At 41.2% G+C, this 15119-nt stretch overlaps 1 protein-coding gene across 1 annotated transcript in view; it reads left to right on the forward strand.

Moving 5' to 3' along the window:
• The first annotated feature begins 4004 nt into the window (after positions 1 to 4004).
• Positions 4005 to 15119, forward strand: part of TRIM71 (tripartite motif containing 71, E3 ubiquitin protein ligase) — a 15989-nt gene continuing 4874 nt past the window's right edge. The window contains exons 1-2 of the mRNA XM_009324170.1: positions 4005 to 4166; positions 15015 to 15113. Of these exons, the coding sequence (XP_009322445.1) occupies positions 4053 to 4166; positions 15015 to 15113 (213 nt within the window). The 5' untranslated portion in view covers positions 4005 to 4052. The remainder of the gene's footprint in view (positions 4167 to 15014; positions 15114 to 15119) is intronic.

A 15119-nucleotide genomic window follows, 5' to 3' on the forward strand; every position in this document is an offset into this window, starting at 1 on the left:
TGCACTGTACAGCCTTTCCTGAAGCAATCACATTTATGGCCTTGCTGTTGTATTTCTTGGGCTGCTGTGGCTGTAAAAGATGAATAGCCCTGTAATATGGTTCACTGATTCTGTTTAAATTGAAGTAGGCTCCCTTTATTGTTTTGTGTCTAAAATTGTATGCCACCAATTCAGGAAATATTTCCTGTTTGGGAAATAATCAACCCATAGCTGATTTATTTTAAAATAAATCACTTTTAACTATCTCTAAAACTATGCCCTTCTTGCTTCTGACTTCTCTCTTCATTTAATTCTGGTGGAGATTCTAAAATACTAATTAATGTAGTGAAGCAGTTCTTTAAAAAAAAAAAAATCTACTAAACTTGCTTATGAACCTTTTTCCCCTTATGAGATAGTTACCAAAATGGGTGTTGGAAAGGCACCAGTTTTTATCTTAAAACAATTGTATTTTTTCTTAATTACTTATTCATTACTACAGAAACAAACAACTCATTAAATGCAATTTACACAATTCTGAATTTCTTTGAAAGGAGAAATCTGTTTCTGCTGTCTTCTCATTTTTCTCTTGCTGTGTATCAGAACACTTGTGTGGTTTGGAAAAAACAGCATGTTTGAAGGTTTTTGCTTATAAAACAGTTTTTTCATACATTTGGGAAAACAGTGAAAATAACAGGACAATTAATTTACAGCTTGATGGATCTTTTGACTGTATCATCTCTGCCTCTTCAGATAAGGTGGTGGTGGGGGAAAGTTTTAGGACTTTAAGTACTGTGTGGTTTTTTGTTGTTTTTTAAGCTGAGTATCATAAGCTGATCTTTCTTATGGAAGACTTAGTATTACTCTTCCCTTCCTTTCTACTACCCCTGCCCATCCACATTTCAAGATCAGTCTCGCTATTTGTCATATAATGAGCATAGAAGGAGCAGTAAGTTGCTATATTAACAGTGCAACTGAAATTTGGCGTGGCCTTTTCATATTGCTGAGATTGGAAGAAGGAGAGGCTCTGCCAGCCTTTTAGGCACACAAGTGCATCAAACCTGAATTGAGAACACTCTTGTATTGTCTTACTTCAATAGGACGATATATTGTTGGTATGAGGTTTTTTTTTTTGCAGGGGATCACTTGTTTTGGTGGAGTCTTGGCTTATTTTCTCCCCCTTCTTTATAGGAACAGGCATAGAAACTTCATCTAGCAATACGTGACCTTTATGGCTGTGACGTAGGGACTGGGATGCGAGCAGGCTTGAGCTTAACAATAAATGCCTGGTTGTGGTTGCAAGCGCAGGCAAGCTGGATGCTGTGCTCCAAGCTCCCTTAGCCTGGCTGGCACAAATGCCCCTCGCTGTCGCACCCTGCGCAGCTGGGTACTTTCCAGTTTAATTCTCTGGGAGTGCTTGGTAAAGCTGATGTGCAGCCTGTTGGGTGTTCCTGACAGCGAGTATGTGAGATTGACCACAGGAGGAGAATTGCCCTTCTGGTACCTCTGCCAAGTTGGGGTTTCTGTTGTAGGCTTTGTGTCCAGAAAGGAGTTTCTGGGGGGTTCCTAGTTTATCTTGAAGCCGGCTGATTCTTCCAGTTCACTTCTGGTGACTAGCTTCCTTCCACACTGAGAGCAGTAGGGATTATGGGTTTGTGCTTTCTCATGTGCGTATTTAAGGTAGCTGCTTTAAATAACAGTGTAATGTTGGAGATCAGTCCATCACTGTCTACTTCCTCCCCTTCTCTTCACCCAGGCCTGTTAACTCGTTTGCTCTCAGACTTTAAATCTAGGTTGTTTTCACCATTTTGTTTACTAAGAAACAAATGTGAGGTTTTATCAATGGCTTTGTAGTGTTTACCCAAAAGACTTTTCCCCTGCCATGTCCTACATAATCTGCATATTTCTGAAATGAGATTATGGCTCTTGTCTCTCTTCATTCTAAATTCTGGAGTGATGTTTTCCACCACATTTTGGTGGGTGGCAAGAGGCAGCTTAAATCTAGTTTCTCTTTGGTTTGAACGGATGGATGACTCTCTACCACTGGATGCTGTTACCTTTGCAGCAGGAGTGCTTGGGTGATAGGACTGACCTGTGGTGTTTTACCAAGCTTTTGCTTCTGGTGTTGACTATTTTGGAGGACTAATAACAGATTTAACTTACTTCTGGACTTCTGTCTGTTCATATGGTCACCATTTTCCTTTCAGCTGCTCTGCTTGATTGAGGCCCCAAATCCCTGCTGTATGTTTTTAAAGTATATCGAATTCATATGGCTTAACTTGATACCCTGTCTTGGTTTTCATTCTCTCTCAACTTCTCAGTTGTTTAAGTGGAGTCATTCAGCAACATGTAATAAACATTCCCTGTAATTTCAACAGCAAAATTACAGAACTGCATGAGCAAGTGAACATTGTATACAGATTTAGACAACCATAGCGTAAAGACAAGGAACCCTCTAGTTGAGGAAGATGATGCATTTGAATAACGCATTTCAGAGCCAAGGCAGCTTTTTACTTACAAAAGACAGAGGATCTGAGACACTGCTTGAGAGTTTAGCATTTGAACAGAAGCAAAACGTAACAGTCTGTTCCAGTTTTCCTACAGCAAAACTTAACTTTAAAAAAAAAAGTTTTAGTAAAATCTGACATGTGTGCACAAACACACACATACCCCTTTGAGAAATTAATCCATATACCACTTCAGCTGTTGAGCTCATAGGAGCTTAAAATGTCACTTTATGCAGCACAGGCAGTCTTGAGGGAATCACCTGTCCTGTTCTCCCCCTTCCTTTTGAGGGAGAAGGGAAAGGGGGATGTTATGCACCATACCACAAACTGTTAGCTGGAATCAGGAGTGGCTGGATGACAGCTGTGAGAAGACAGGCATATCAAACACTTGTCCAATCTTTGTTCTGCTCTTGCTCCTTTCTGAGGTAGATTTTAAATAGCTGGTGTTGGAAAAACTGTACTATGAAACCTCGTTTGCCATTGTATAGTGGATTTTTGGCTCTTCCATGGTAATCTAGGTTTTCTAACATTACACTCTAACAAAAATAGGGTATCTAGCTAAGAGCAAGACTTTGAATACAGAACTTTATTGTGTTGAAAAGTTGTGCTCCTTCACTTGTGTCTTTGAAAACAAAACAGCTGATTTCTGCTTGCCTCTAAGAAAACACTTCCATGGAAGATGCTATTTCTGTGTGCTGCTTCCCTCTACTGGGTGGAATGGGAACAGTTACGGCTGATTGAATGGATCCAACTTCCTAGGCTAACATCTTGTGTGAGACTTTCATTGTGATTTGAATATAGGGGTTTTAAATGCTTTGTGAATAGAATGGGGTTTCAGTGGTTACCCACAGTTCACTGTAGCATTCAAATAGGCACGCCAATGTTCCAGTCTTGTTCTCCTCCAACTCCAGCATCTCTAAGTATCACTAGCATAGAAATACTATGGCATAGCAAAGGTTTTCTTGCTTTGCTGTTGGGAGTGGCAGAAGGGAGTCTTGCCTTATGTTGTCACTACCCTGAACATAAGGGATTTGCATATTTTGAAAAAAAAAAAAGAGGATGGTTCTTGGGCATTAGTACTTTGTCTTCCCCTTCTGGGAGGTGGGTGTGCTGATTCTCCAGTGCAGTGATTATTAAATAACCCACTTAAGAGAATGTGGTGTTTGTATATGCAGGAAGAGTCTTCACCTGAAACTTGCCATAGATGACATCTCCAGTCTGCAAGTGTTGGCAGATGGCTTCCGCTCTTAAGAGGAGCTGATGTGGACACTCTTCCTAGTATTGTATTGCAAAGAAAACAATGATACTTCCATCTAACTGTTAAGAGTATGATTTGGAGCTTACTGGGAGGGATAGCTTTTCCTCTGTGGAGAAACTATTGTGAAGTCTTTGCCTATTGCTACTGCCTCTAACCATCTCCTTCATAGTTGAGCTGTTGGATTTTTTTCATCCTGGCGCTATTTTCTCTTTAATTCTTCATTAGATAGTGATACAGATTTTTTTTTTTCCTTCTAGGTACTGCATTTCTACTGTGATACCTGTTCTGTCCCCATATGTCGGGAATGTACCATGGGACGACATGTGGGTCACAGCTTTATCTACCTCCAAGATGCCCTCCAGGACTCCAGGACTCTCACTATTCAGCTCCTGGCAGATGCTCAGCAAGGACGACAGGCTATTCAAGTAAGATACTTCCAACTTGAGTACTTTATTCCCCCCCACCTCTTCCCCCCACAGCTTGTCTGTTACAGGGCAAGGTGTCAAGGCAAAAAGCCCTCTGCTTCTGCTGTCAGTCTTCTCACCCCTTCTGTTCTCTCAGATCTCTGACAGAAGTGGCTGTGGAGCTGAAAACAAAGTGCTGTTATATGAATTTTGCATTCTTGCAGCATAATCCTGTCATGTAAATCACAATATATATGAAGCACTGTACAAATGCACTTGAGCGTGAAGCATTTTGAAGAAAGTTCTGATCTTGTATAGCAGTGCCAAGCCTGGTTTTGTTTTTACAACTGAGACTTATTTTCAGCTCTCTTTCATGTCTGTACAGCATCTAGCACTGTACCTACCTATGACTCTGGTTATGTCTTCAGTGTTGCCACCAAATATAAAATGCTAATCAGCTGTTGGATTAGTGTGAAACTTCTAACCTGCCTGTGCGAAGGATCTGGAGCTATCTCCATACAAGGATTACTCTGCACACACAGATGCATACTATAATGGCCTATTATTGCATTCTACCTCAGCTATGTTTTATAATACAAATATAAACACAGGGCAAGGACTGGAAGGAAGGTAGTACAGTGCTTAAAACTACAGAAAAAATTTACATAGGGAAGTAACCTGCAGGGATATGTAGATAGCTGCTTTTGCTGAATAATATCGAGCAGTAACTGTTATATGATATTAGCAGTAGTTTTGCCTGTATAAGGAGACTTTGGATGGGGAAAGCATCATGGGAAGCTACACTCCACACTACTGTCTTCTCATTTTTGTTAGCCTCAAATGGTCTAGATTTGAGCTGGATATTCTGAAACTCAACACTTCTATGTGATTTAACTAATAAGATTTTTTTGAGTAAACATTGGTAAGAATGCCCTGTGTAGGAAGTAAACTTATTTTCTGAATTGAGTGTGCTTTCCTGGCACATGCATGGTACAAACAATAATTAAAAACCAAACAAACAACAAACCCGTTGTCCACCCATCATTACTTGTTTCTAGTAGATGAGGATTTCAGTGGGTCTCAAATTTTCTTACTAAATAAAATCTGTTAAATCTCTTCTTCCATTGTTGTTGGCAGTGACCACCCCTTCAGTCTCTCCTAGCTCACTTTCCTGCAGCGCTACGGAATTTCTGTGTACTCTGGGCAGGTTACTAGATGTAGGGCTTGTGTGTCTTGGGGACTGGCTGTTTTGAAGTTGGATCCCATTCTGTGATGTGACAATTTTTCTGCCTCGCTGGTTAGTGAGAATAAGCCATAACTTTTAGCCTGTTAGATAGCTATAACTCTTGTTCGTTCGGACAGGAGCAGCTAACTTTTTTCTCCTTAAGTCTTTGCACCTGTGGAATGAAATAATAAGTATGATGGTATGGATATTGGACTGTTGTTGATGTCTCCCTTCAGCTTGTGATGTTAACTTGTTACAACGGAACAGCAAACACCAAATTTTTGGAGCTGGATGGCTAATTTAAAACTCCATCTTAAGACAGAATCCTGCAAACCTTAGCTTCTTCCAAGATTTGTTTTAAATTGGATCATAAGGCTCTTCAGCAATATCCATGCTGAAACATTTAACATGTCCTCAAAATGAGCAAGAAGAAAGGGATTATACTAAAGAACCTCACTGGTGCAGTGTTGTGAATTTCTCCAGGCTGTCTTAGACAAGAGCTTGTCTGTTAGTAATTAAATTACTGCTTTTGACCTTCAGGGCTCTTAACCATTTAACTGGTGCGGATAAATCATCTAAGAAGGGACTGACTCTTAGAGTAGAAACTGGCAGAATATCATTGAGTACCACTCTACTACTACTGCATGAATGCATTTGTGCCTGCTTGCTTCCTACTGGGTTTACTTTGCTTATTCCTCCCCCATTTCCTTCTGGCCTTTATGTTGGAGGCTCCTGCAATTATGGTGACCTGACTACTTTATGATGGTACAGGTAAAGGGTGGGCGGTGCTAGCTATGCTCATGAAACTCAAACAAGCAGCTTAACTGAACTTAGTTTGTGCAGTTTTGCCCTGGTCTAGCTACAGCCCATCCAGGTTCAGAGGCTATCTTGGAAGTGTTAACTGGGCAGCTTGTGTAAAGATTCTATAAAATGAACCGTGCTTTTCAATAACTGAGTTGTCTTATTAGTTTAGTGGGCTTTTTAATCTGGACTGCTGTACAGAAAAAGGGTGTAGTGAGCAAGCAGATCAGTGATAAAGTTGAGGTGGTGGTAATTTGTGTGTGCATATGCAGGAATGGGAAGACTGTACAACTCAAGACAGCTGCTACCTAAGCAACATCAGTAACAGCTAGAAGAGCATGTGATGCAGTTAAAAGCAGAGGTGCCTGACTCAAAGGTTGATGCAGTGAGGCTGCTGCATAAGAAAGTTTTCATGGAGCAGAGCTTCCCTTGTTCTTGGGACGATAGGGCTATGAAGCTATATATTTATCCTAGGGAGGAGACGGCATGTCAGCATGAATTTAAAACAAACTAAAGTAACTAGACTCTAAATCAAAAGAAATTGGTTTGAGTGCTTTTGTTAAAGTTTGAAAACAGTCAACATGGAATTAAATGCCAGTACAAACTGCAATATGAGGAACGTAAACTGGAGCTCTGAGGCTTGAAAAGTAATATGGTGTAGTAACACTTCTTAGTGGGACTGACTCATACTGCTGTACTAGTAAGTCTTTCTTAATAGGCTCTGAAAGTGATAGCTCTCTGACATGAGATGTTGAGGATGAATGAGGGAGGGGTAGTTGAGAGTAAAGGGGGAAAGGTGGAATTTGAAGGGCGTTGTAGGAGAGAGGAAATCAAGCCATGAGTCAACTGGCTGGAGAGTATCTGGTTAAGCAAAGTTGAAGGCTTTTAGGAAGAAATGTTTATTTAAACTCTTCCTGCGGCTTTGGAGGAAAGATTGTTTTTCAGACTTAAAAAAAAAAAAAAATGCTGTGAGTTGGGATACATTTCAGCCTCTTGATCTACTGAAGCCTGATCTAGTCTGTTGCTCCTGAAAAGTCCAAACCTCACTTTCCAAAGGACTTGAAGTCCTCTGTAAGAAATAGTAATCCTGGCAGCAAGAGGCTTGCTTTTTTTCCTCAGTGAGATTCTGCAGCAGTGGAGAGCTTCCCCTGCTTCCCTGTGCTGTTCTGGTCCTGGCCCGGATCATGCGTTTCTAAGCCCGTCCCTAATACAAGAACTTGTGCTTGTGTGCCTGAGTGGTGAGCTGATCCAGCTGAAAGGATAACCTTTCTGTAGGATTACTTTTTGGCTGGGTCAGCCCCCTGGCTGGTTCACTGCAGTGCTACCAGTACTGCCGTGGTGCCAGGGAACGGCGCAGAAACACCCAACTCTGTTGCTTGTAGGACCTCTTTCTTGTCTCAGTGGAAAGCTATGCTGCTTGCTGGGATGCTTTTCTAGCCTTTTCAGAGACTTGAATTGATTCACAGGATGATATGAAAGCCAAAGTTGACATTGGATTAATAGGGTGGGGGGAAGCTGGATTGCTGCCTTTCTATATGGGGGAGGTTGTCCTGCTGCCTTGTTTTACCTCACGAAAGCGCACACTTAGCTGTCCTCTTTCAAAACTTTTTCCAAGGACCGGGCCACGAACGTAAATCTGTTATGATGAAAGATAGATGGCTTCTTCAAAATGTCATGTTCTTAAAATACATCTATACATGTGTAATTGTATATATGTGTGTGTGTGTAATCTAATGCACTTGCGTAACAGGAAAGCCTTAAGTGCTTATTCCCATTTAGAGTCAATTTCCAGGTGAACATGTTAAAATACAATTTGATCTGTTCATGTCAGTTGTCTTAAAAGTGGTTTTATTGGAAAACAAACATTCTTTCCTAGCTGAGCCTATAGTTGTTTTTGCTGGGATGTTTGACAGTGCAGGCTTCCATGTTTAAATTAATGCAGCGAGACTGGTTATGCGCAGAACATAGAGGGAGCCAGCCACTCTCTTATCTACCAGCGTGAAAGGCTTAGGAGTTGGTGGTAAGGTGGGTCAGCCATTAAGGCAATGCCTCTTCTCTCCAAATTGTGGAGGAGGTGGTATGAAGTAGATTAACGCTTTTATTCTAGGGAAGGGGGGAGGGAGGTACTGTAAGAAACTCGGCCAGCCAGGGGAGGAAGCTGACCTGTTGCCTTGAGCCTCTGCCCTTCAGTGGAAGCTTCCCCGTGGGTTGCCATATGGATCTGTGCTGCTGGGAGGTCGATACCTGAGACGCATGGCACTGCTGTGCTGCAAGGGATTGTTCTGGGGTTGTCACATCAAGGTAGCTCAGGCACCCTTGTGTGTGGCTTTGAAGTCAGGCTTGCATGTCTGAGAATCTGAAATGAAGCTTTGTAAACAAAATGGAGTCAATTGTGCTGCTTGAAATCTAGGATTTATATCAACAGAGGCTGAATTTCTTTGTACTTCTGGTTATTCTTGTGTTTTATTGAGTTCCTTAGTGTAACATGAGCAGATGGTTATTGGGAAAGACGGATTTGACATGTGTCACTGTCCAAACTACTGTTCTGCCTAAAACTTTAGGCAAAAAGTCTGTTCTTGCAGTACAAACCAAAGTGATTGTTGGTTTCGGACATGAGTTAACCTGGCCTCTAGTCCTCCCTCCATCAAAGCTTCTCTTAAAATTCTCTTTATGTGAGAATTTTTGTTTAAGGGAGAATTTTTTAGCACTTTTTAGGCTGAAACCTTTAAGTTGGTCCAACTACTGTGACTTGTGCTATAGCTGCACCAATACTACTGCAAAGACACTGCTAAGCTTATTAATCCTAGTATCTTTACTGCAACTATAGTTTGTATAGGATCTTCCAATTAATTTTTCTAGTGTAAGAACATTAGGAAGTTTAGATCTAGTTCTTGATGCTGGAGAAAGCTGGCTGTTATGTCCTGGTTGTTTTATCCTGCTCTGAAAACAGTGATAAGCAATTGAAGAGTTCTTTGAAACAAGCCCTCTGTATCTTTTTGTTACCATAAGGAATTGAAAAGAAACTATTTAGGGTTGGAACACTGTTAGCACTTGGTGGAAGAGGGCTAACTTGGGATATACGGAAAGATTTCCTTAAGTTTTTTTGTTTTGATGTGCTTTTAAAAGCTGGTTGCCAGAGAATATGCATCTCAAAGCTTTTTTCCTCGTAAGCAGGATTAACTTCCTCTTAAATTCCTTTGTGTTTAAAGTGCAAGTCCTCCATATTGAGCTAGATAATTGTATTTAAGGTTCTTTAGCTGTTACCTGTGGTCCATTCACCCCTGAAATGCTGAAGGATTCCTCTGAAGAAAACAGTTTACTTTCAAGTTTGAATTTTCTCTCCAGAAGTTTGTACCTTCATTGGAAAACTTAGACTAGCAAACTTAAATATTGGAATTAATGCCTGAAAAATTATACCTCCGTCCTATCTTTGGATGGATGGAATTAAAAATCCTAAGGACCTTTTCAAAAATGCTCATGCAAGCTAGTGTTGATAGGTTGCAATACAGTTACCATAAGCAGCCTTTACACATCTCCTGGTCTTTCCACAGTGGTGTGTTGTGCCGCAGTTTGTTCAAATGTATAATTTTCTGAATTGATATAACCTATAATCGTGGCTCAGCATCTGGATTAACAGGCTCTGCTGTTTCAGAGACATAAGTTAGCCTCTTTAAATAACTGTGTGCTGTGTGGACATACTGATTTTAATTTGGGTATTGGACTGTGGAAACCATGCAGTGAGGGCATCAGCACCGTTACAGTAGCTCTGGATTTCTTGTTTGTAGTCTGTCAGAGCATATGCTTTGTAATGGATTTTCTTTCTCCTGGAGTGTTATATGCTTCTGATGATGATTTTTTTTCATTTACAAAAGCAGCACTAGTAAAAACCTGGAGTAGTGATATTTCTAGAACATTACATTTAAAAATTCCTATGGAATATTTAAGTAAAGATTAAATTGTAGAAAGCTTTTTGTTAACTAAATTTGTAGAAAGCTTTGAGGCTCCGGTTCCTAATGTCCAATAGAAGACAGGAAATGTGGAAAATGGCTGAAAACTGCCAGTCTACAAAATGGCAAATCCTGATTTGGGCCCCTCTGTAGTCAGCCCAGATATCCAGAAGTGCAGCCAGGTTCTATGATACTACTTTGCTACTTCTGGCTCGTAAGTTTCTTCATAGCTTTGTGTCATACCATCAGTTGCCACGTCAGAGCCACTGTAGCAAGCTTGTTACTAGTTTTTTACCCAGGTGTTTAAATGTAGCTAAAGGGGAGCTCACAGAGGTGCCCACCGAAAGGGGGCTCGCAAAGGACACCTGGGGTCCAATACGACTTTGCTCTTCACCTTTTACTCAAAACTGGCTGGAGCATGTAGGAGCTGGCCAGGCGTGCCTGGGTCTGCCGTCTGTCCTGGAAAGGAGTGTTTGATTTAGCATGTTGTATGTAGGCGCTCGCGCCCTGGGTGCCAGTGACACTTCACACAGGGCTGTGTTTATGCAGAGCTAGGTCTAATAAGATGTAAAATCCTGTATGAATTACAGGAATAGCTACCTTGAGGTGTTAACAAAGTAGCCTTTTTGGTTTGTGCAAAATGTCCAGAGAATAAAAACTGAGACCTGCACGTTTAATAATTCTCATTAAATGCTTTGAAATCTGAAAGTACAGGTAATACTGCGTGTCACTGTCCTCTTCTCCTGAAGTATGTGTTTTGAGTGTTGTTTGCTATTTGGGTAGGCTTATCAAAGAGTAGGAAATTCTGAAATGTGCTGGTAGCAACAGCTAGTGATGGATGTCTGTGTTGCTTTCCTTCATGAAAACATGCTTGTCTGCCCCACTGGAAGCTCTGTTTGCAAGGTTTCCTTTTGTTGTGGCCCTCTGGAACATATCACCTGCACAAACGCTGTCATTACTTAAATTTTACTCTGAGGAATTGGAAGTACCAGTTTCAACCCTGAAGTTTACAAGATACATTGCAAAGTCCTTTATTAACAGAAGGCACTGGTGACATCTCTAATAGAATGGGGAGAGTGTATTGGCCATCTTTGGGCCCCTGGGAAGTCACAAGTGAACAGGTACAGCTGCAAACAGGTGATTTACTGTATCAACCAACAGCAGGAAACAAAATAGTTGTTACCCATCTCAAATTCAGTAGCCCAACGAGATGCTCTGTTAAACACAGGCCTTGTCTTCTGTTTCCCAAGCATGTGAACTGGCTGTCTCATTCACTACCACTGGAATAATTATGACATACCGTGAGGAGAATGCATCATAAAACTGCTTTTCTTTAAAAGGATTTGTTGTTGAAAAGACTGTGTGGTGCCTGACCAGAACAAGAAATGCTTCTGCTTAACATGTTTCCTAAGAAGTTGACCTCTCTGAAGACAAGTTCTGCACAGGAAATGTCTGCAGAACAGCAGGAGAGAGTTATCATGGCAGCGCTTTGATATCTTACAGTAATCAAAGAGAACAAGGGATTTCCATGTAAAGAAGGCTCCCGAAAGTTGTACTTAAAGCTCTTGGCTTTTGCTTCTGATAGATAACTTGCCTATTACTGTTCCCTCTGCACCATATCATTGCCTGCTGCTGTGTGTTTGATGCTGGTCAGCCTTCCGATGCTGGTCAGCCTTCCTAGGCTGTTCAGCCTGTTTTTGGCAGAGTGCAGGATCATGTGAATTTGACCAAAACTTTGCCAATATCCTGGACAATATTAGAGCCTTGGTGTTTTGAGCATTCTTCATTGATCTGAGCTGTTCAGACTCAGGCAAGTAAAAACAAATCCAGATTATGACATGAGTTGTTGGTAGACAACCTTGTGCTGTTGAGTACAGTTACTTGCCCTACCATAACTGGTTCCTACAGTATCCACAGAAAATTAATACCTTTCCTGCTATGATGGAGTTCTTGAAAGGTGGACTCTGGTTTTGGTGAAGAATTGTGAGGGAAGTTGAGATTGCTCTTAGCTATAAGGTATGAGGAAAGCATACACACAGATCACTGTCCTAGTAGGTGCTGCTGTACAGAAAGCTCAAACGAGCAAACCAAGACTTCATGCATTCACAGACATGCTTGCTAGAATTGGAATATGAGTGGATAGCATAGTTTCCCTAACACCTCTCAAGGAGATACCTGTTTCTCTTTGCAAGAGAAGGAGGGTGTTTTGCTGTACTTGACAAGAATCCAGGTCTGTTTGGGAAGAAATACGTATCTTCCCTGCAGTAGAAGTTGGTTCTGTATTTGAATGGCAAAGTAGAGATGGTAGAGGCACAGTATTCTTACATGTGGACTTTTCCAGCTAGGACTGAGACTTACTGGCTTTTATGAAGCCTTAATCTGTGCCCAGTTGTGACTTCATGTCTGCTTTACTACTTGTTGTAATGAGATTTTCACTTTCTGTCAACTTGAAGTGTTGAGTCAAATTTGTCTGCCAGAAGCTTTGTGTGAAGGCAGGTCAGGTCTGCCTCCAGTGGGACTGGGATACTTAGGCTGTCCATGAGTTTGAAGACATTCCCTGTTAAAAATGTAGGGAAGGTGACTGTCCAGGCAGTTGCATGAAGGAGGAACAGCTGAAATACTGAGCCCTGTGCTGCAGAGGGGCTGTCAAGTAGCACTCCTATTTTCCTCTGCCAGTTTGCAAGAGACTTCTTTTGGATTAAAGATCAGAAACATTGCCTTGTCTTATTTTCTCAGGGTTGTCTTAATCTTGTCTCCGGAGACTAATCACCTGACCAAGTTAGTCTGTCTTTTCCTTTCAGTTCTCTACTCCTACGTGACCTGGAAGAATACGTCTAATTCAAACTAGTTGTCTTAAAATAATTACCTGGAATGAAAATGTCCAAGTAACAGTACACTTCTGGTTTTATGTTTTAGCATTCCCATTGTTGGCATAAACTAGATGCTGTTGAACTTGCCAGATCAGACTTTGAAAATATTAACAACTAATTCCATAAAAGATAACAAAAAGCCCTATCTGATTTTCTAGACAAAGCTGGATCACATTGGGTGGTTCATAGATTGTTGCATCAGGTGGTTCTTAGATTGGTACATACTCACGTACAGAATTAAACTGAGGATATTTTCCATGAGACCCTGAATGTACAGTGAAGCCTTTAAATTACATTTTTGCCCACTTTATCAAGCCTGCATTTCTGAAGATTAAAGATGTCTTCTGCCAGAGCATTCCCTGGCTACCTAGTCTGAAACAGCTCAAGCTCTGAAATGGAGCAGTTCTTCAGACCAGAGTGAGGGAAAGGTGTTGTAAAGTCTGTCTAAAATGCTGTATTTAAAAACAAATAGCCGTGGCTATTTCCATGGCTTTCAGTATGTAATGTGAAAAATGGAGGTGAGTTTGAGTTAGGTTCTCGGCTGTTAACAACTTGTCAAGCAGCTACAGTCATGTGTAGTGTGTTGGTAGGGGTTTAGATGTCTTGTGTATGTTGCTTAATACTAAAATTCTAGAAATAAAAACTGTGTGCCAAGCTTATTAAAAGAGAAAAAAGTAAATGCTTGATGGTACAGTCACAGAATCACAGGATGGTTGGGGTTGCAAGGGACCTCTGGAGGTCTTGTCCAACCCCCCTGCCTCAAGCAGGGCCTCCTAGAGCCGGTTGCCCAGGACCATGTCCAGACAGCTTTTGAATATCTCCAAAGATGGAGACTCCCCAACCTCCCTGGGCAGCCTGTGCCAGGGCTCAGTCACCCTCACAGTGAAAAAGGGTTCTCCTGATGTTCAGAGGGAACCTCCTGTGTTTCAGTTTGTGTCCATCGCCTCTGGGCCTGCCACTGGACACCACTGAAAAGAGCCCAGGTCTGTTCTTTTTGCACCCTCCCTTCAGGTATTTGTATACATTGGTAAGATCCCCCCGAGCTTTCTCTTTTCTAGGCTAAATACCTTCACATACCATCATTTTGTTCTAGAATTTTCTGACTAATAAACTAGTATCTTTTTAACCCCTTAGAGGTTCACAGCCTCATTGCATGTTAATGCTGGTTCGCTGTATGACAAAAAGGTGTTGAAAAGATTCAGTTAACTGATGCTATCGAACCTTTTCCATTGGGAACAGTGATCCTTCAGATTTACCTGCTCTTTATCTTGTTTGGGTTTATGCCCTTTTCTGTAATATTTAGTGAAACTGGGAGCAGTTTGGGAAGGATTTTTCAAGGAAACAATTTTTTCCTTGGGGGGAGAAAAGAGACATGTTCCTTCCAGGTGCATTCTGTGTATTTGCAGAATACTACTGCAGAATATTTTTAAGATACTAGTGTTACAAGGTTATGTTAGAAAGAATTTGGTCTCCATCCAAGGTGTGAATAACTATATGAATGCTTTTTAATGATAACCATCTAATCTTTGTTTTTTCTTTTAAAACTGATTAACTTCACATTCTGTTAGGGGTACTTCTGTGCAGCTCAGATGCATAGATAAAACAGTCTGTCCCCTACAGTGTCATTTCTTACTAGAAGCAGAACAATCACGCAACGGTCAACCATTTTGAGGGACAAGACAAACCGGGTTCCCTATATGTAGGAAAACATGAGTATGAATTTCTGCCTGAGTCTCTTGTTTGAGTTTCGTACTAGCTGCTTGCTGGAATTGCACAGAGAATTTAGTCCTGTGGTGCATGGTACAACGAAGGCGTAAACTCCATGTAATAGATGTATTAAAAAAAAATTATGTCAGTTTTCAGGCTCTGATGTATGAAATGGGCGAAGGCCTGGTAAAAAAAAAAAACAACCAAGTTGTCACTTTATGCCTTCACCTGAAGGTAGTGAAATGTAATCAGTATTCCTCTGATGCATTGCTAATTGGTTTGGTTGAGCCCTAAGTGTGTTGTCTTTTTTTCTCCTCAGCTGAGTATTGAACAGGCCCAGGCTGTGGCAGAGCAGGTTGAGATGAAAGCGAAGGTGGTACAATCTGAAGTCAAAGCAGTGACTACTAGACATAAGAAGGCCTTG

Source organism: Pygoscelis adeliae, unplaced genomic scaffold (assembly GCF_000699105.1).
Source record: "Pygoscelis adeliae isolate BGI_AS28 unplaced genomic scaffold, ASM69910v1 Scaffold25, whole genome shotgun sequence".
Taxonomy (NCBI): Eukaryota; Metazoa; Chordata; class Aves; order Sphenisciformes; family Spheniscidae; genus Pygoscelis; species Pygoscelis adeliae.